At 42.4% G+C, this 20,903-nt stretch overlaps 1 protein-coding gene across 1 annotated transcript in view; it reads right to left on the reverse strand.

The window, feature by feature from the left end:
* TNKS (tankyrase) overlaps positions 1–17,899 on the reverse strand; it is a 128,057-nt gene extending 110,158 nt beyond the window's left edge. The window contains exons 1-2 of the mRNA XM_058804266.1: positions 17,410–17,899; positions 9,517–9,741 (exon numbers count right to left, since the gene is read on the reverse strand). Of these exons, the coding sequence (XP_058660249.1) occupies positions 9,517–9,741; positions 17,410–17,899 (715 nt within the window). The remainder of the gene's footprint in view (positions 1–9,516; positions 9,742–17,409) is intronic.
* Between the last annotated feature and the right edge of the window lie 3,004 nt (positions 17,900–20,903).

The raw sequence follows: 20,903 nt of genomic DNA on the forward strand, positions 1-20,903 counted from the left end.
TTCCTCCTTTTCCAGAGGTGAGTTTCAGTGCCTACCAGCTTTCAACAGTACACAGATGGTGTCTTAGACACACATCCTATGGCATACACACAGTGATATTTTGATGTAACTAAGACCTGAAACTCTTTGGATTAAAGAAGCCCTGAAATGTAAAATAACTTTTGCACATTTTGCATAAACTTGAACCTTATGTCAATTTTGTAAACTCATCATTAGTCCACAACATAGCTACCAAATGTTTAAGAGGTACAAGTAACATATGAAATCTTAGGAATAACAAGTTGTTCAGTCCATGAAAATGTGGTTAAAGCTACAGGTTAGCCAGATGACACAAGTGTTCTCAAAAATTCTGTTTATGAATTAAAATGAGGTAGCTAAGAATATACTAAGTTCAAGCAGACCTAGAGCTCTACTAAGAACTGACTACATGTATCAGAATAGTAAACTTTCCCCAGCAACTCAGATCACATTTTTAAGTAAAACAGTAAGATTGCTGTCAATTTTTAAAGTCTAGTGCTATATCCACTTTTTTTCCTGCAGCCCTATAACTGCTCACCAGCATGGCCTATTGATACAGAGCAGTGCAAGTCTCAGCATATTTAACAGTAGGTCCTTGACAAGCAAATATCCTACAATGTAAACACCTCAGTCTGTCAGGTGAGATATCGTCAATGCTATGGGTCTCACGCTAGGGAGCAATGCACGCTACATCAGTCTGAGTGAGTTCTTTCCCTGGGTCACACACGTCCTGTGCCAGCCTTGTATCACCCCAAACAAGAATATAAAAACAAAATGTTCTTCTTGCATCCCTCATCATATACATTCAGTATCTAATACTATAGTTAGGTCAAGAGGACTGTGCCTAACCAAGGAACCACTCAGTATTGCTTGCTTGGACAAGACATCAGCAAAACAGGAAGACTACACACAGCAGCATGAACAGCAGGATTCACATCAGACACCTCAGCCTTGCTGCTGCATGGTGCATTTGTATAAACAAGGTGAAACAATGAATTACAGGAGTCTGTGCTTATCAATCACAAGTACTAACAGCTGAAGTGAAGTTCACCCAGAACAAGAGGCAAAAGCTCAGTGTTTCCAGTAGGCTTCATGCAACCACAGTTTATTTTGCATACTTGCTTTATAGAAAAACCAAATCATTAAAAAGAGATACCTTCCTTTATTCACTATATGACAAAGATTTATTTGCCTACACATTTTTAAAAGAAAGACTTTTACATCCTGTAGTAATACTTTAATCAATGTTCCATTAGTCTAAGAAAGCATCTGAGACCTCTGCTGGAATGTGCTCCACTCATTTGTGCCCTTAACATCTACACATTTATCTACAGATTGTTTTTAAACCACATATGAACTCCATTAAGGACCACATGGTTCCGCTGAGATGCTAAAAGCAGATATTGCTACAGTAATCAGAAGCATTGTCCCATAACATTAATTATTTCTGCAAGATATTTAGAAAGCCATTCTAAACCCATACTGGACATTTGAAAGCAGTTTCAATGTCTGCAAGAGACCATCTGTTCCATTACTCTGTTCTGAATGATATGCAACAACTTCCCCTCCCTCTCTATTTGCAAATAGCTAACATCAGTATTTTTGAAGACCTTAACTTCCCAGAAAGACCCTATAACAAGTTTTCCAGTAGTGTTTGCATATTATCCTACCACCTCCTTCACTGCAAGAAATCATATTCTGATTTGATGAGTGCTTGTAAAGAAACATCACAAAATAAATTACTCTTTTCTTTATCCTCCAGAGATCCTCCTGTGCCAAGCAAGCAAACAAGGAAAAAAGTTGTTTTCTTGACACCAGAATTTTGGAAAAGAAACAAAACTGGGAAAAAGTCTAAAACCTAGATAGGTCCTAACATATTAACTGTCCATACAGTTAATACCTAACAGAAAGACAGACAGATTTCAAATTATGCATTGCATTAAATCCCAGAGAAGGCATCTGAATTGTACAAAGCATCATCCTCTCTGCTATAAAGTTTACTGTTGATTTTGTTCCTGAAGAGAATTCAACCTGAGGATTAATCCAGCTCAATGTTTGGTCCTCATAAAAAAAATGTTGTGGCTTGCCACTTCCACCTTACATCAATGACCCACTTATTTTAAGGTTCCTTGCACTCCAAGACCTTTCTTTGTTGGGTACATATGTGTGACTGACACTGCTCAGAGATTTCTTCCAGAAGTGTCTATCACAGCTACACATGCACAGGTACCAGCGCACAGTAACTCCTGGAGACGACACTCCATAACAGACCCGTCTGCACTCAGATGCCACACACTGAAGAGGTGTCCTTCTCATCCAGGAATTGGTCCATTTCCCCTGTGTCTTTCTGCCAAGTCCACCAGGGAGCACTGCAGCTGTATATGCCATGACAGAATGCCCCAAACCATTCTCTGGTGTCACTTTTGACAAAAGCCCTGTTGTCTCACGCTCCAGTCCATTGTTACTATGACAACAGTATTACAATGCCTCCCAATTACCAATGTATTATTTCAGTCCTGGTTCCTCCACCCCCAACAGCTGGTAGAGAAGGCAGCCTTATTCTTGGGTCTCTTTCAATAGGGCAAGTCTGAACTACAGATACTGAACTACACTGTAGATAGAAAAATGTGACTCAGCCCTCAAGGCTTTCATTTCTGTGATGAATATTGACATTTAGAAGCTCACAAAGCTTAAACAAGCAGTTAGAGGACATGAAATTATTTAAAACCAGAAACAAGTACTTAATTGAGACAACAAAAGTATTCTTCCACGCAAACTAAAACATTAAATTTCCATCCTGTGTCTGCTATCATGCAAGGTTCCTTTGAGAAAGGTCCCATGAAGAAACAGTATGAGAAGCATATTAGGTGTTTGAGTCACTAGGTATGCATCAATTTAAAATCACTTTGCTACTCAAAGAAGCAGGGTTCTAAACAAATGCTGTAACTTTCACAGCAGAAAGAGACCAAAATAATTCCTAACCCTTATAGTCTGACAAGCGTGCTTCCATGACAACTGCTCTGGCTTTGATCAGTATCTGAATAATAAATACTATTAAGAATAGCTAGGATTTTTATTTTGCATACTGGGACATATAAGAGATAGATGCTGTTAACAAGGACTGCTTGTGGTTAAGCTTATCAATACAAAGTATCTTTCACATCATTAACTGCAGCTAACAGATAGGAAAGCTCCACACTGTAGGGATTAATTCACGTCCTCCTAATGGAGCAAAACTCACAATTCTGGTACACAAGAACAGTCTAAAGTTCTTTACACTCTTCTACAACTTAAAGTTCAAATACAAGTCACTGTCTCCCCACAACACACTATGAACAGTCAGTAACAGTAGTACTCCAGTACTTCAAAAGTCAAAGCAGGAATAACAACAATATTAAGAATCTTCTGGTATAAACAGCAACAGTGAAAACGTTTTACATTTTAAAGTACTTACTTGAGAGTATTTTCCAATTATTTTACAAGCCTCTGAACATCAGATATCCAGGAAGCCTCTTTGAATCTAAGCTTCCTTCTAGAACACCAGCACTCCAGGAGAGTCTTCAGGAATTCAGTACATCTCTCCCACAAACAGCATGCATAACCAGATCCCAGTGGACTTCAATTACCAACATCCCCTCTAATTCCTATTAAGGAGCTACTAGTCTTCTTACAGGCTTCTGTCTATCCAGCGGATAAATCTAAGTCAGTTTAATTAATTTTCAGTTAAGATACCAAATCTTCTCCCTGTCACCCCACCTCCAAAAAGAACTGGCTACTATACAATTTTGCTCCTTGACAGCACCTCTTATGCTTTTTTTAATTACTGTTTTAGGTAGTAAAATTAGACACTGCCTTAACTCTTACAGTATTACAGTTCCTGTGCTTGGAAGCACTCTAAGTATTCTAAAATCTCTTGGGACAAAATTACCATAAACTGCAATAGTTTCACTATTTGCTGTACATGTCTTCTTTGCAAGGTGACCAAACAAATGAGTACTTCAAAGATTTTTGCAGTTCAATGATTTTTAGTAGTCCAATGATTTTACGACTTCTGCAATTCATTTGAGGTTTACTGTGTGCTGCTTCTACCCACAGAACACCTTTCATAGATTTTTTTTTAATCCTAACAGAAGGTTTATCTGCCCTGCAGAAAGGAGTCACATAATACTCCCTCCACATCTTTCAGTCAAAACATGTATACTAGCATTAGGTAATAACTAATGAATTCTTCTCCTTCCTCAGTTGTGAGGAAGCACAGCAGGATGAGGAATGTTTTGACATGCTTACAAAGAGGCATTTAAATAATAGTGATCTCTATATTAAGGGCACAACCTATACATCAGAAAAGCTGTTAGCTTAAAAAAGTTTTTGCTTGCTTGCTTGTTGTATCTTTAAAGTGCAGAAAGGGTAGAGGAAAAAAATCAATTCACACATAAATTCTCTGGTCAAAAAGAGACAAATGCACCTTGACAGTACCATTAGAGGTCACTTCATAGCACTGGAACAGTAAATTCATCATGCCACCGGATCTTTGCAGTAGATTTTATAACTAGCCTGAGGAAGCCAGTAAAAACACTACTCTCAAGTCACATTAAGTAATTCTAGGTGGATCCTTTTAACACTGCATGGACTAAAAGTGATTTTTAAAAACTTCTACGGCTTTGTACAGTGATAAAGGAAGCTTTTCAGTAGATAGAATTTTTTATTTCCCTAAAATTACTACAGTACTCTGCATGTTCAGATCTGTAAATCATGGCATCACCACAGATAAGCTTGTGTTTGCATATTTTGAAGGATGTCCTTTAAAACTAAGCAGGTGTATGACACCTGAGATAATATTTAGCCTAGCAGTCCTATAGATATCAACACTTAATTGGAGATCCACATGGAAAAAAAAATCTCTGCAAGAACAGCTTCTGCAGAAACAAATGCACTGGAGGGCAAAGCAAACCCAGACAAGCTGCATAAGCACAGCTTCTGTAAGGTTATTTTTAGCCTAGTTTTTTTTTTACCAAGAAAAAACCAACTGTGCTACACAAATAGTTTTAAAGGAGCTGTTAGCACACAGGAACTACCTTGAACTATTCCCATGCAGTGCTCAGCAACCAGAAAACCAAACCAGAAAGGAAATTAGGTTACCCTATAAATCTACTTCACCCATTTTTGGTGTCCATATCCTTCATACCAACTGCACACCCCTAAAAAATGGCTGAAGGTGAAGGAAGGCAGGAGGCAGAAAAACCAGAATATTCAACAGGATGACTTAACAGAAGACTATGCTTTTCAGCTTGGAAAAGAGACATTTAATAAAAGAAAAAAAAAAACATATCTATAAAATCACAAAGGACATACAAACTGCAAACAGATATGACTGCTCACTAATTCTCACTAAATTCCTGAACAGCTTGCAATAAAAGTCATCAAGAATAATTTCCTTTCCAAAAAAAGGAAGGGGTGTTTTCTTTCAGCAAGACTTTTAAACTGCAAAATTCTCTTGCCACAGAACACCTTCAAAGCCAAAAGTATTACAGTATTTAAAAAGTGAATTAGAGCTTTGAGGAATTTTGTACACTAATTGCTATGCCACACAGTTCAAATGTAGGCTCTTTATCAAGTTCCTAAATTACTGATTGCCATGGGAAAGAAGGATACATTTAAGGATTTTACAGTCTGAAATCATGAGCTTCATTTCTGGCAAAAAAAAAAGAGATATGTGGGTCTTCACATGAAAGTCTATGCTGTGTCAGACTGAAGAAACAGATCATTCTTTCTCCACAACCCAACATGCAGAACAGTCACTACCCTGACGTCACAGCATTCCTCCAAATGCACATTGCAGAGTTCAACGCTCATCCACTATTCCAGGACAAAATACAACACCGAGATACAAAACCACTTTTCATTAGCTCTAGAAGCAGTTCACAGACACTGAAAATGGTTTATCTGTCAGGAAGATGCAATCCTAGAAGTCATAAATATTGGAGGATGCTAATGATTGGTTCCAATGCTTCAATAAATTTATTCCAAACACTGATTACACAAAGCAAACAGTGTTTCAAGTATAATTACTTGGCAACTAAACAGATCTGCAGTGACTGAATACATGGCTGGAGAAGGTCAGCAAACCAGCTGAGTACTGCTTACCAAGACCTTCCCCTCCAGAAGCAGAACAAAAAAGTGACTGCCACCCAGGAGAGCCAATACTCCTGCCACACTCAGCACCCCTCCCTACATTGCCCTACAACTGCAATGTGCAATCAGTAAAACAGCAGAAAAAGAACTCACATGAGCTATCTGCTGTCTTACAGTTTCCTGGGTGCACAGTCCGGTGAGTTTTCACCAGTTCATGTATATTATTTCTACACAAGCTTCCTCCAGTGGCAGGGTTTGTACCTATTACTCTAATCTCAGCACAAAAGCTGAGCACCTACAGTAACTTTAGCACAAATACAGATACTCCAGTCCAACACTTGTGCTAGACACAAGAGTATTCTACTGGCTGGAGTCACTACGTGTCTTTTGCTGGTCTTTCTACTAGGCTTCCATGTCTGAGATTTTTCTCTGAAAAATCATTATTCATGAATGTGCTGCATCTCCACACGCTGTTCAGTTATCACTTTTTCCCTTTTTGACGTGTAAAGTGACCAAAAAAAGTGTTCTATGTTAGATGTAACACAGAAAATATGCAGGCTAGGGTGGCAAGGAAGCAGCAAAGGAGAGAAGGTAAAGTAGAAAATTCTCACTCATTTCATCATTCAGAAGAAGATGCCAAGAGTAGGTAGCCAAAAATGAGGTTAGATGACTAATTTCTACACAGTCTATCACTTTTCAAACAGATATCCAAATTCAGCAAAAAATTCCAGGTTATGTCAGGATTTCCTGCTCTTCAAACAATGCTTTTTAAAAAGCACGCCCTGCTTGTTTAACAAGAAGTGCTCCCAGGATGTGTTCTTTGAATTTTACTATTTTTTTAACAGACCAGTTTCTTCCATCATATCAGCTGCAACAGCATACACTTAAAGTGTAAACAGCAGTACTCCAAAATGTATTCCAAAAAGCTATATTACTTCCAAATGTATTCCAAAAAGCTATTAAAATATTCCTAGTCAGAATTCATGCCCTAAAAACATTGTTGCGTTATCCTGGTATAAAACATACTCCTCCAAAAGACTTAAAATTAAAGTTGAAGACCTTAAAATATACGTTTCATTTAAAACTGCTAGAAAGAAACAGGAATTTTGCTGAAGACAACAAAACACACTTGCCCACTAGATATAAATTGCAAAATGACTATAAACATGACAGAATAGACCTCTTTGTCTAGACTCATGTCCTACCAGTTTTATAGAATCAAGTAAATCCTCAAGTAGCATCATACCACAGTACATAATAATCTGGTGACTGGTGCCACTGCCTTTAGTAGGAACTCACCCTGACAAATGAAATATCTGACTCAAGTACAACAGACATGGACAACTGTAACTAAACCAAGCAGAACAGCATCATGCTTGTTTGTTTAAAATAAATTATACAAAAATGCCCCAAAATTCCTCCACAGCTACTTGCAGGCAGATTGGAGAACTGTGTGTAGTGCTACAAGCCTGCTCAGTGCTTCCAAGTAATTCTACAACTGTTCCAGACGGCAGAAGGGCCTTGGGATTTGATCAGCAAGTACATGTTGAACATTTACATATACATGGATCATGCCCCAAGTCTAGCATCAACATTTAGAGTCACAGATCTACCCTGTGCAGAGAATACAGAATGAAGGTCTGTGTAACACAAGCCATAAATTTAATCCTGTACTTCCTTTCACCAAGTCCACAACATCTTGCTGAATTAAGAGTGAACTTTAAAGGTACCATCAGTTTTTTCTGATCAGTACCAACAGAAATTAAGTATCTTCAATTTCCACCTGCACTATGCATCAAAATGAATGTATCACAATCTGCCTCTTCAGCTGACCTGCCCCAGCTCCTCCAGAGTATCAGTCTTTAGACAAACCACTGAAAGCAACACTACCCATGCTGCCTTGCTCTGCCAAATCCTAAAACCTCTGTCACAACCAATCTATAAAGACAAAAGTGTGCTGCTGCACCCTTTCCTGCTCTAATACAAAGTCTCAAAAGCTGAAAAAGACAAATCTTTTCCAAAGCAAAAGATCAATTTTCTATTCAGCCTCTTACTGTCAAACTTTCTTCCATTTAATTTGGATTTTCAGTCAGCAGTTCCCAAAATCAGGCTGACTCCAGCAGAAAACAGACCAAAGTAATTACTTCCTTTAAATCCCATACTAGACTCCAGTTACTGACTGGAATTAAACTTACTTTTCTATTCAACATTGTCATAGAAGACTGTTACTGGAACCTGTATCAATGGATCTCTTCCCACATACTGATGCATAATCAACGATATTCGATTTCTATAGAATATTCTCCATGTTTTACCTTGCATACAGAGATGAAATCATATTGCTTGTAAAAACAAGAAACAGACTGAAAATTATATTCTGGTGTTTCCTTCAGTTTTCCGTCACTCAATTTCTAGTGTTTATTGTTAAGTAATGACTTAAATATCGCAAAAAAGCTAACACAATATTTCATTCTGTAAATTTTGTAGCTTTCTATGAAGGAATTCTATGTAATAAAATTTTCAGAAAAAAAACATTATCTGAAAGTGTGATAATTGTGTCTTGTTATTTGGATAACACATAGAACATATAGTTCATAATCTTAACTGAAGTACCTAAAAGTCAGGCTTTTCTTTACATGTTTGATTAAAAAGAAATGGTGAGCAGATAATTTTATTCAGGTTAGTAGAAGTTAAAAGAGTGTAAGCTCAAGAAACTGCTCTGAGTGTAAAAAAAATAAATATAGAAGTTCCCATTTAGAAACAAAGTACTACTAGTACAGGAAAAAACCACAGAGGTTAAAGACATCCTGACTGAAAAGCTCTTTGTATGTTCTCAACAAATTTTAAACAGTTGAAGTGTTCAATTTTATTTGAAATTGCTTTGGCTCCAGGCTAAAAAACACATACTGAAGATAGATCACCCCTGAACAATGGTGTCCTGTAAATTGTACTGGAAAGCTCCAGCGGACTGACTTGTTTCTCCATACTGCATGGAATGAAAGGTTTACCATCTTCCAAACCACTACTACAACATATAGAGCAGCCAAAACACCAAAGACTTTATCTAGTAAAGCTAGTTTTCCCGACAGCAACCAAGAAATTCAAACCTACATATTCCAGATTTTAAATACTGTAATTTAACAAACAAGGAGACTTCATCCAATCTCTCCAGGATAGATTTTCTGATGTAAGTTCTGCAAACTTTACAGACAAGAAAAAGTTAAATTACTATCAGTATACCTACCTGCTGGATTAAAAGTAGTTCACTTTTAAAACAACCTCTCATCAAGTTCAGCACATAAACAATTACAGCTTCACAAAACATAATCAGGTAAAATTTCAACCTAACAGGTGACAGACACTTACCAATACACACATCTATTTTGCCCTTGATAGCAGCCTCATGCAAAGGAGTGTAGTTCCAGTTGTCCCTGGCGTTTGGGTCAGCCCCCTGACACAGCAGCAGGCTGACCACCTCTGCGTGGCCAAAGGAGCAGGCATTGTGCAGGGGTATCAGTCCTCCGTCGTCGCGGGCATGGACATTGGCTCCTGTCTGCAGCAAGTGCTCTACAACATCCTTCCTTCCAAAACCTGCAACACAACATACTTCTGTTCATTTGTCTGGCAAAACAACGGGATCTAGTACCTAAAACCGTTCACTCTTGGTTCACTGTACATTATTCATGTTCTTCATCTACTTCTTGCTTAATTTCACCATAAAGTCAGACTCTGTTCACCTGCTCAAACAACAGCTGGACAATTCACTTACAGTCATGACAGAACGGAACTGTGTTGTACCAGAGCCTGCCACTCCATCTCATTAAGACATTCTACAAAGGCTGAGCATGCTGAATGATGACAGGGATGTAAGGAAAGCAAGAGAAGCATCAGTTGTACCCTCTGTTACATATGCCCACTAGGGTTTCCACTTTAAACCTTCCTTCAGTTAGTCAAAAGCCTTCACATGGTAATAGTTAAGACACCCAATTCTTTGCCAAATTTTCAGAAAATTTAGTAAAAAACTAACTGACTTCCCTGAAGAGCTGGAAGAATGCTTTCCCTGGTGAGTAAATACATCAACTAGTCAGTTTGATCAGTTTAAGTCCAGCTGAACTGTTTCACCCATCACCCAGTTAATGACACTTTATCTCAACATAGCAAGAACTCCTCCAAATGCCAATTCCAATCTCTGTAAAGCTGCTATGTGCACAGTTTGACTTATGACCCAGAAGACTTATGATTCTTCTTAGGTGTTTTTCCTCCTCCTTTCACCTCCTTGATTTAAGAACAAGACTCCAAAAGGAGATAAATTTTACAGAAGTGTATAATCACAGGTTAAGCACATCTGTAGGTATCACTGGGACCTTAAGCAAAGCTGGAAAGATGTGCTTATTAAATGCAATCCCACTTGTTAGAGCACTAAACACAGTTTATATGGGAATAGAAGCCCTTGAGGTAGAGGAGCACTCTCAGAGACATGATCTTTTCAAAACTGTCTTATGCTATAAGCAAAGGGGGAAAGAAGTCCAGGCTAAGTCATTGTGTGCCACTGCTTTACTACAGCACACACCAGGATCAGACCTTTACCCTAAGACTTTCCCAAGCACTTCTCCCACTTCACTAGGCAGAAAACAATTAAACTAAGTGATTTAACCAAGTAAACTGAAAAGCCTTCAAGCTGGGAAAAAGTGCACGTAGCACAGTACTACTGAAGGTCTGACATTTTGCATTTATATCCTCTTGTAAATTCCTTCCAAAATTTTTTAAATGGGAAGGAGACATATTGCACAAAGTATCAGAAGATAATTCAAGAGAACAAGTTACTAGTCACAAAGAAAGCAAACTTTCTACTAAATAGTATACTTGTGACACTAACAGAGTTCATGTACCACAAATGCTGCCAAAAACATAAAAGAAAAAATCTCAGAGTCAAGGCCATTAATTTATCAATTCATCTTTTTTTTTTTTTTAACATGAAAAAGTGTGCATTTTGCAGGCTCTGAGGCTGTAAGACTGCCAGGATGTTTCTTAATTGACTACACGATTTGCATTCTTCATTGTATCCATATGAATCCAGCTGAAAATTATTAACCCCATTTTAAGTGGCACAAGGCAGAACTGAACAGTGTCTTGGCTTTACAAACACCCATGTGAGGTCAGACATCTCTCATGACAAGGACACAGGGCACACCTGCAACAAGCTGAGTCAGAGTAGTGTCAGAGTGATGTCTCAAGCAAAGCTTTCCAGAGCAATGTAATCTCATTTGCTCTACATTGCAGCACAGGTGGAGTGCTTGATTCAGGTGTCTCTGCACAGAGTGGAAGTGTGTCCTAAGTTACCAACTACCTCCTGCCGTGTCCTGGCTCTCCCTCAAGGAACACTCAGTCACTACTTAGATCAGCTCTGCCTCTGCAGTTGCTTATCTTACTCATATATGTCAAAGCAGCTTGTATTTTTATGATTAACAGCTTCCTAGCTGACAGACCAACTTGACCAGCTCTCAAACTCTGACCACTGGCTACTTCCCAACCCAAGTGAGATCCCTTTAGGATTAAAGCTGTATACTCCAGAAATTTTCTAGAGCACAGCTATTCATGCGAGCCTTCACAAAGTGATTAGACTTTCAACAGTTATTACTAGTGATATCAAAGGCATGCTTAGGAAAAAACTGCTTTCCCCCAACAGCTTTTTGCCATTACTACACACACAAGCAGAAAGAAAACAAGCTCTATCACTGAAGCTTTAGCAAGTCACCTTAAATCAGGTTTCTCCAAGCCTGAACTTCAGTGAGACCAAAAACATTCCACTCTGTGATCCCAGTTCCATAAATTTCAAAAGCCCCTCCTGGAAGCTTCTACCTCTTCTTGGTACAGAAGTGGGCATTAAGGCACAGTTCAGCAATTATTAGTAGTACTCTCTATATCCCTGGATAAAACACTAGAAAGAGAACATCTGTAAACCTAAAAGAATGTGTTGCACAAGAATGCAAGGAGCTAACTTCCTGATAAAAAAAAAGTTTAACCTCCCCTAAAATGGGTGTGGAACTGGTCAAGCTTATGACTGTGGCTATATGAAGGAACTGAGTAAGACTCAGCTTATTTCTACCATGTCCATCCACCCAGTCACCTATGACAGAGGTGCTATTATTAATGATTTACCAGCAAGGACTAGGTCTAAAAACATATGAAACAAGGTGCCAGCAGGAAATACAAATGTTTCCTTTTATAGGGCTCAGCATTGTTTCAGAAGGGAAAAAGCAAGTCTGTTCCCAAGCTAGCTCTAGAAAAAAAGCTCAGATTTCAGACAAATGCTCACAGGAGTCCTCCCCATCCAGGTAAATTAATGGTAGAAAAGTCACAGAAAATCAGCTTTGGTATGTGAGCACTCTGCATGGAGAATGACACACAGAGAGTCGTGAATGCATCACTGTCAGCCTGCTTCAAACACAATGGACCAACACAGGCACTTCAACTCACAAACCACAGAATGATGCACAGGACATACCTTAGGCTGAGAAGTAAAGGCACACCATATCCCATACAAACTGTACCTAAAACGTGACACCTCATCACAGACTAAAATCTCCCAACTATTAAAAAAAGTCAATAGCATTCCCAACAGGAAAAAAAAAAGTACCTCCCACATACACACTGAAAAACCAAATCATTTCATTATGCCGGCAAAAGGGGTATTTTATCAACTATGTGTCAACAACACCATCAAATGCAGAATTGTTGGGCCAGTTTACAAGAACAGTAAACACTATCCTTACAAGTATTTTCAGCTACTGAGGGGCATATAGTACAGTAAAGATGTCCCTGTTTTGGTGAAATAAACAATGACAGTTAAGATCTTTCTCTAAGGAAAAGAAGTAACATGTTTAGATCAAAGGAATGCAGTCTAAAGACAAGTGAGTGAAAAAGTTTGTCTTATTCAACCCAGTTTGAAGAAGAAAATTGCTAAGCAGAACACAGAATATTCCAGTGAAGAGGGTAGAAAATACAAGAGAAAACAAGTTACTTCTAGAACGAGTTAACAGCTCAATTATTTAATGAACTCCTCAGCACAGGATTGTTGTCAGCTTATTGCAAAAGTTCTATGCCTTCTCGGTGATTTCTCACAGGCAGCTCCTCACAGCACTGACTCCTCCTTCTTCAGAAAGCAACCAGCAAACTCCAACCCTTTTGTAGCACTCGTCTTCTTATTGGACACAGCTGTGGCTTGTTAAGGGCAAGCCTGTTCCTAATCTTTGGTGATTAGTACAGCTGCAGCTCCTCAGGGGTGAGACTACCTTCTGCACTATTTTCTCATATTCTATCCCTCCACACAAGATGGCCCTCTAATAACATTTAAAAACTGAGTTTTGTTCAGAAAATTGCTAAGCTACAAACTCCAAGTAGAGTACTCAGAGAAGTATCATATGAAGAGGTAAGTGTATAACTCTTCCCTAGGTATCTGCTTTTGTCCACCAGTATGGATAAAAAGTTACACCAAACACCTTTGTCCATGCTTAGCACAGATGCTTTTTAAATTTTTTTAGCAAGCTAGTTTTTATTGAAAAATACTGAATGTAAAAGCTATGCATACATTAATACCTCCACTTAATTTCTTTTTTTTTTTTTTTTGTACATGTTTTAAAGTCACTCAGTCACTTTCAAGTCTTTAAAACCTGGGGTTTGGGTGCTGCTGTACAATGTCCAAAGCCTGCACTAGTACCAGAGACACAAATATCCTGCAATCCATACAGCAGCTGAGACAGTACTGAGTTTTCCTCTGTCCAAGCAAGGAGGATGAAAGGAAAATTATAGTTTGCTCAACTCTCGGGGCCTCCCGCTGGTCAGAGTGACCCCAAGAAAAGTTAGAAAGTCTCTTTTCCCAGTTCGGCGCTCAAAGAAGGAGTCAGAGCTCTTCAATTCTCGGTCTCAAGGTTGTTTATTGTATCTTATCTATAAAATATTTTCTCCTGTCCAGCTGAGGTCTGCTCAGCAAGACAGTCCAAGGCACTCTGCCTGCCCCCGGGGCAGTGTTATGTCTTTATACTAAAAACTACGTATACAATGTTTACAATTACTTTCCAATACCTATCAGCTATGTTAGACAGTGAGCTTCTACTCTAAACCAATCTAAAAGTGCCAACATCTCAGCAGAAGATGGAAGCCAAGAAGAAGAAGGAGAAAGGCTGGACACACCCAGTTCCCTCCATCTTGCCGCCAGAACCCCCATGCTAAAAACCCCAAAGTCTACATTTTCACCCTGTGATAAGTTCACTATCATTCTACTTAAACTGTTGTGGCTTGCAGATCTTCATCTAAGGTTGGTAACTTGCTCCACAGGTCATAATCAAAACCACAGGCATCTTGGACTCTGTGCCAGGGTCTCTGAGCCCCCTGGCAGGAGCCTTGGCTGCTCAGGACAGCCAGAGAGATGTCCTGGGTTCTGACACTCAACCTCTTCCCGCTTGCAAGAGAGGCATCTATAACTGTAATATCACCTCAGTAATTTCTCCTTTATTAACAGCTAACCAAAGCAGGTCAGATTTATTCAGCACACTACTTGACACTTCAACACAGAGCTGAAGAACCACCTCCCCTTTATTCAGTTCAATTGGCACTTCAGGTATGCCATACAGAGAAAATGTGGATAAAACTGTTGCTCCAATTTGATGTGGCCACGTACGATTTATCTGGAAGGGAATAATGCACAGGTGACTCCGACTCCTAGAAACAGATTTAAAAAGCTGGGAATGGGTCTGAATAACTGGTAACAGATTTCATCCCTTGTCTTACCTCCAGCTTACACCTATGCTAAGGATTCTGAATGCTCTCAGAAGTCCCTCTTTTTATAGTCCTGCCACAAGAAAGGACGTAAAGGTAATTTTCAAATCAGAAACCTTACAAAGCTTAAGGAAATCCAAACTTAGTACTTTTTACAAGGAACTATAACTGGGGAAGTTATTTCTTCCCTATTACAGTGAAAGAACTTAACTGCCTGGCATTGCTGCCAAGATAGACATCTGAAAAAACAGCTGAGAAGTCAAGTAGCCAGTGGGAGGGGGAAGGAAAAAAACCCCAACAAAATTCAGTCCCAAAAACGGGAAATTAAGAAGAAATTAGAAGAAAAATTTCTCTTTCACAAATCACAACATCAGAAGTGAAGTTCTATTCATCTAAGAGTTTAGCTTCAAGAAGCTTGAAAAAAGCAGTTTAAAACACGACATCCTGCACTCTCATCCACCCATTCCCCTACTGAAGGCCATACAATTCACATCTAGGTATGGACCACAAACACGGGCTATTATCCAAAAAAGAGCTTCCTATACACGGCAGACTGTTGTGCTCATAAGCAAACAGGTTTTATTTTACCTTTGGCCCACAAAGGAGATCAAATCAACACACTGCCTCACTGGCAGGTATACACTGCTTAAGATCAGCTGCATTCGAACAACATGCTTGCTTACAGGCCTTTCCAAAATGCAGGCTCTCAAGATGTATGCAATAAGAAATCTGCCTAATTCTCTTACATGTCTAATCCACTGGCACCAGACAAGCAGCAATTTGAGATAAAGTAGGTATGGTATCTAAGGAAAGTCTTTAAATCTAGAAAAATAGATATGGGAATTTGTTAGATACAAGAACTTCATCTGCTGTTTTCCTCATGCTATAGCAAACCACCTTCCACTGCTATTACAGTAACATCTTAATAATATTATCAACTTTCAAAACCTTAGCCCCTTCAGTAAGTTTTGTCCATTTCTTCTCTAATCAGAGCAGATATTACCCACTGCAGTTTGTACAGGCACTGAAGTCACAACCTGAGGTCTCAGAGTTTTAGAGGAAGCACCAAGATCTAATTTTAAGTCTGAATCCAAAATTAGCAGAGCAGACTCAAGCCTTCCAAAACATTAAGAACTTCATAAGCACACATGTAGTTGGTACCAGCATTATGTTCAGGGTTCATCAAAATTAAGTCCACCTCCATACCCCAGAAGGTTACTGTGTTTTAAACTCCACTTGCTTAAGCCCCGTTTCAGCAGTAGAGCTCAGGGAGCAGAGAATAATGAAAAGGAAACAGCTCAGGACCAAAAGTTCCCTTAGGGGCATTGTCAAACGCCTCTTACACTGCGAAAATGAAAACAAACCCATACAATCTCTGAGTGTGTTATCTAACTGATAAATGTACAGCACTGTTCAGAGTGCCAGGCAACACTGCACCATAAAATGTTCATTTTGCTACTGATTTCAACAGTGATTTAGAGCCACATGCCAGCAGTTAAACACTGATCATTTGATACAAACTTGTTAATTATTTTAATTTATGTGTACCAGCGCACAACAAAGCTAAAGCCAGATCTCCACTATGTAAAGTCCAGTTCTGTAACACTGTGGCACACCCCAGAGAACTCTCAGACTGACCACAAACCTAGCAATTGTACAAGTCCTGAGTTAGGAGTAATGATTTAAAATACTTCCTTCATTTTACTTTTATCATTAATTTTGTGTGCCTTGTGCCCCCAGTGAAGAATACATCCCATAAGAAATATTCTTTTTATGAACTGCAGTAGTCTATTACAACTCTATTTGCCAAAATGTAATATTTACTTCCAGTTATTCTACACTGTTGGACCCTACTGCTAAATTTCTTTTATAACACTAGTTCTGATCACAATGACATGTCTGCACAAAGAGGTGTATTGTAACTTATACAGTTCAGCTGTTCCACTTGATCCCTTTCCCCAGCCTACTCAGACCACAAGAGATGCAGACTCGAACCAGCAACCATACCGAAAGAAGTTACAAAGTACAAGGAAGGCATCAAAACTGATGCCCATGAAGTGCATGTGCATCACACAGGAGTCCCCGAGCTGTTACAACACAGGTGAAGCCCTTACTTCAAGTCAACTCTGTCCTGAGCTCCAGTTTCTTGCTTCCTAAGTCCACTGCACAAGTTTGCAGCAGCCCATGGATATCAAACACAGAGATCACTATCCACACTTTTAGATCTTACAGTCTCTCTACACTCTCAGGATCTCCTCTCCCACTCGTCTCACCCAGAGAAGGTGATTTAAAAGCGTTCTCCCAACAGCCTGTAGCGAAACGCCGCCGGGGAAGAGAGCGTGCTCACACTCTTCCAACTTAGGCTTGCCCACTCCCGAATCACCGCGGCGCTGGAGGCCCCTGCCCGAAGCTATTCCGAGGGGAATCCTGCCTGTCCCGCTCGCTGTCACTGCCCGGACGGGCACGGGAGGCCCCGGTACCCACCGGCGGCGAAGTGGAGCGGCGTGGACTTGCGCCCCGCCATGTCCTTGGCGTTCACGTTGCCCGTGTCCACCAGGCGCTTCACGCGCGTCACGTCCCCATTCCTGCAGGCCTCCAGCAGCTCGCGGAACGCCCCGCTCGCCGCGCCCGGGCCCGCCGCTTCTGGACTCTCCGCCGCCGGGCTCGACGCCGCCGACGACGACGCGGACGAGGACGACGACGAGGAGGAAGAGCCGCTGGAGCTGCTGCCCGAGCCCGGCGGCGGGGCCGGCGCGGCGGCGCCCGAACCCTCCGCGCACTCCGCGGCCGGGGGCCGGTCCGCGTCGGGGGGCGCCTCTCCCTCGGGGCCGGCCAGGCTGTGGCGCTGCGCGGCCGGTGCCAGGCTGGGGCTGCGCGGCGGCGAGGCAGCGGTGGGCGGCGGGGAGGCCGGGCCGGGCGGCGGGTGGTGGTGGTGTTGGTGGTGCTGGGAGCGACGCGGCGGCACCGCCGCCATCTTCGCGCCGCTCCGCCCCTCCCGGCCCCGTCACTGCGGCAACGGCGCCGCCCCGCCCGCGCTTCCGCCTGCCCGCCAACCCCGAGAGCCGCGCACGGACGTGACGCCCGCCCTGGGCCCGCGGGGCGCGGCCGCACCGGCCCCGGCACCGCCCCGAGTGGGGCGCGCCTGCCCCCTGCCGGCCGCGGCGGGCGGGCCGGGGCGGGGCCGGGGGCGCGGCCCGGGAGGGGTGGGGCGGGGCGGGCGGGGCCCGGGCGGGGGCGGGGGCGGGGCCCGGGCGGGGCCGGGGGCGCGTCCCGGGAGGGGCGGGGCGGGCGGGGCCCGGGCGGGGCCGAGCCCGGGCGGACAAGCGGAGCTGAGGGCGGGGCCCGGGAGGGGCGGGGCGGAGCCCGGGCGGAGCCCCGGGTGGGACCGGCGCCGTCCGGGAACCGGGTCCCCCGCGCGGCTGCCGGTGCCGGGAGACGGGCGGGACGGCAGCTCCTCAGGGGTGACCCCGGAGGGGAGGGCGAGAGGCGGTGTTCTCCTTCGGAGCCCGCTGTAGGGGCGAGGCAGCCTTCTTCTGCCTGCGCGGCACGGTCCGGCGGCGACACCAGAATGTGGGCAGCTGCTTCTTCACAGCCGCCCTTCGTGTCCGAACTCCGGAAGGACTTTGCCAGCTAATTGCAACGCCCCATTGTCAGATCCAAGCTTTGCGAAGTACTTCAGAGGCATTGGTGCGAATTGTTCCGCTTTCCACAGTTTGTTTCACCATCCAGGTGCTTTTGTGGCATCAGTGACAACTCACGTTCCTTTCCTGGTCACGCCGGAGGTGGGTGGGTTACCCGGGCCCCAGGGGTGGCCAGCGCTTGGCCTGGCGCTCACCTTCCTTCCCTGCAGGCAATCCAGCCGGCAGCGTGGCTTCATAAAAATCACAGAATCGTACAAGTTATGGGCTTGGAATGGACCTTAAAGATCATCTAGTCCCGATATCCCCTGCCACAGGCAGGGAACACCTCCCTCTAGACCAGGCCGTTCAAGGTTTTATCCAACCTGGCTTTGAACACTGCTTCATTCCAGTACAGCTCCTTTCCTAAAGCCAGGAAATGATGAACTGAGACCAGGAGAGAAAGCTGATGGAGAAACCTAAGTGGAGCCTGGCAGTTCTTTAAAAGTTGATTAGCTAAGCTGAAAGGCCACTTCTTCACTCATTCCAGGGAGGAAAGCAGCAGTGGCGCAGGGCCCATTGGCCAGAGCAAGGCAGCCACTAAAAAGCCACATGGAGCCAATGGTGGAGAGAGGCCAAGTGGGGAACACTCCATCTGCTCAGAAACAGCAGAGTGTGGAGAGGTGGAACAGGAAGCTGGGGCAGCCAGGCAGAAGGTTACCCAGGGTAACCAGTGCTAAAAGACAAGGAAGGGAAATCTAGGGAAATCAGGGACCAAAACATGCCCTCTGTAAGAATGAGCAGATCTGAACAACATAAGCAGAAGCATTTAAATAAGGATTTTGGTTTGGATTTGGAAAACAGAAGAAAGCTGAGATCACATTTCTCCTGGCTTTCTGATATCTAGGGAGGATATAAACACCAATTACAGTTTAGGAAAGCTCCAATAGCTATTACTGAGATCACTTAACTTTAATCTGTGAGAAAAGGGAGATTCCATCGACAGGAATAATAACAACAGCAACAATTTCTGGAAAATTCTCAGTACACCTGGTGGGGCAGCGGCCACAGGTCAGAGAATGGGAGGAGTGATGAGGAATTCCTGTTAAAATGAGTGAATATGGCCAAGGTCAGCCAGCCTCATCCTAGCAAATAGAACTGCCTTCGCTGTTTGGTAGCAAAAGGGCTTTAGGAAGTGTTTGCATAGCACCATGTGATGTGCTGAAGAAGCACTGACAGGTCTAGTGATGGGAGCACAGAAAATAGAAACTCAGAAGAAATTGGGATCTGGCCTAGTGCTACAAAGTACCTTCCTGCTGGTAATGAGAAGGGAGGCATTAAATCAGTCCCCATGACTAGTGGAGAAGTAAAAGATCCATTTGAATGTGCTCAGTTCTTGTTTGTGCCATGACTTAGGAGGCATGGGCCTTGACCAGACACTGAGAGAGCTCAGCAAGACCTCCCTGGCACTTAATCTGTACAGCTGCTGCTTCATAGCTGCCTTTCATTTCAAAATTCCAAAAGGAATTTTGCAAGCTAATTGCAATATCCCCCTTTGTCAGAACCAATCTTTGTAAGATATTTAAGAGGCCAGAGCATCACTATGCACTTGTTCAGCTCACCACTGCCTTCCTACAGTTTATATGTCACCCTCCAATTGCTCTTATGGCATCAGTGGCAGAAAACCTCAAATTCCTTTGCTCCTCTCTATTTCACATAAACCAAGACATCACTTTTATGAAATGTATTGGTATGCAAACATTTATTCTACTTCTTGAACGAATTTTAAAAGTACGAGTAATATCTTTTAAAATTAGGGATCCATGGTGGCCTTAAAATTTAATTGTTGGTTGTAGGATTGAGTAGGGAATGCTATACTCTGTGTCAGCCTTCAAAAGAAGGCCATTGGTGGATGAAAAACAGGACATGAGCCAGCAAGGAGCACTCACAGCCCAGAAAGCCAGTTGTGTACTGGGCTGCCTGAAATGAAGCATGGCCAGCAGGTCAAGGGACATTCTTCCCCTTTAATGCTCACCTGCAGTACTATATCCAGCTCTGGGGTCCTCTAGACTTGTTGAAGCGGTCCAGACAAGGGCTACAAAGATGAGCAGAGGGCTGAAGCACCTCTGCTCTTAAGACAGACTGAGAGAGCTGGATTGATCATCCTGGAGATGAGAAGCCTCTATGGAGACCTCATTGTATCCTTCCAGTCCTTAAAGTGGGTTTATAAGAAAAAGGGGAGAAGGACTTTTACACAGGCAGGTAGTGACAGAACAAGGTGGAACAGTTTTAAACTAAAAGAGGAGAGATTTATATTAGATGTTAGGAAGAAATTTTTTACCATGAGGGTGGTGAGGCACT

The sequence above is a fragment of the Ammospiza caudacuta genome, chromosome 4 (assembly GCF_027887145.1).
Source record: "Ammospiza caudacuta isolate bAmmCau1 chromosome 4, bAmmCau1.pri, whole genome shotgun sequence".
NCBI classification, from domain to species: Eukaryota; Metazoa; Chordata; class Aves; order Passeriformes; family Passerellidae; genus Ammospiza; species Ammospiza caudacuta.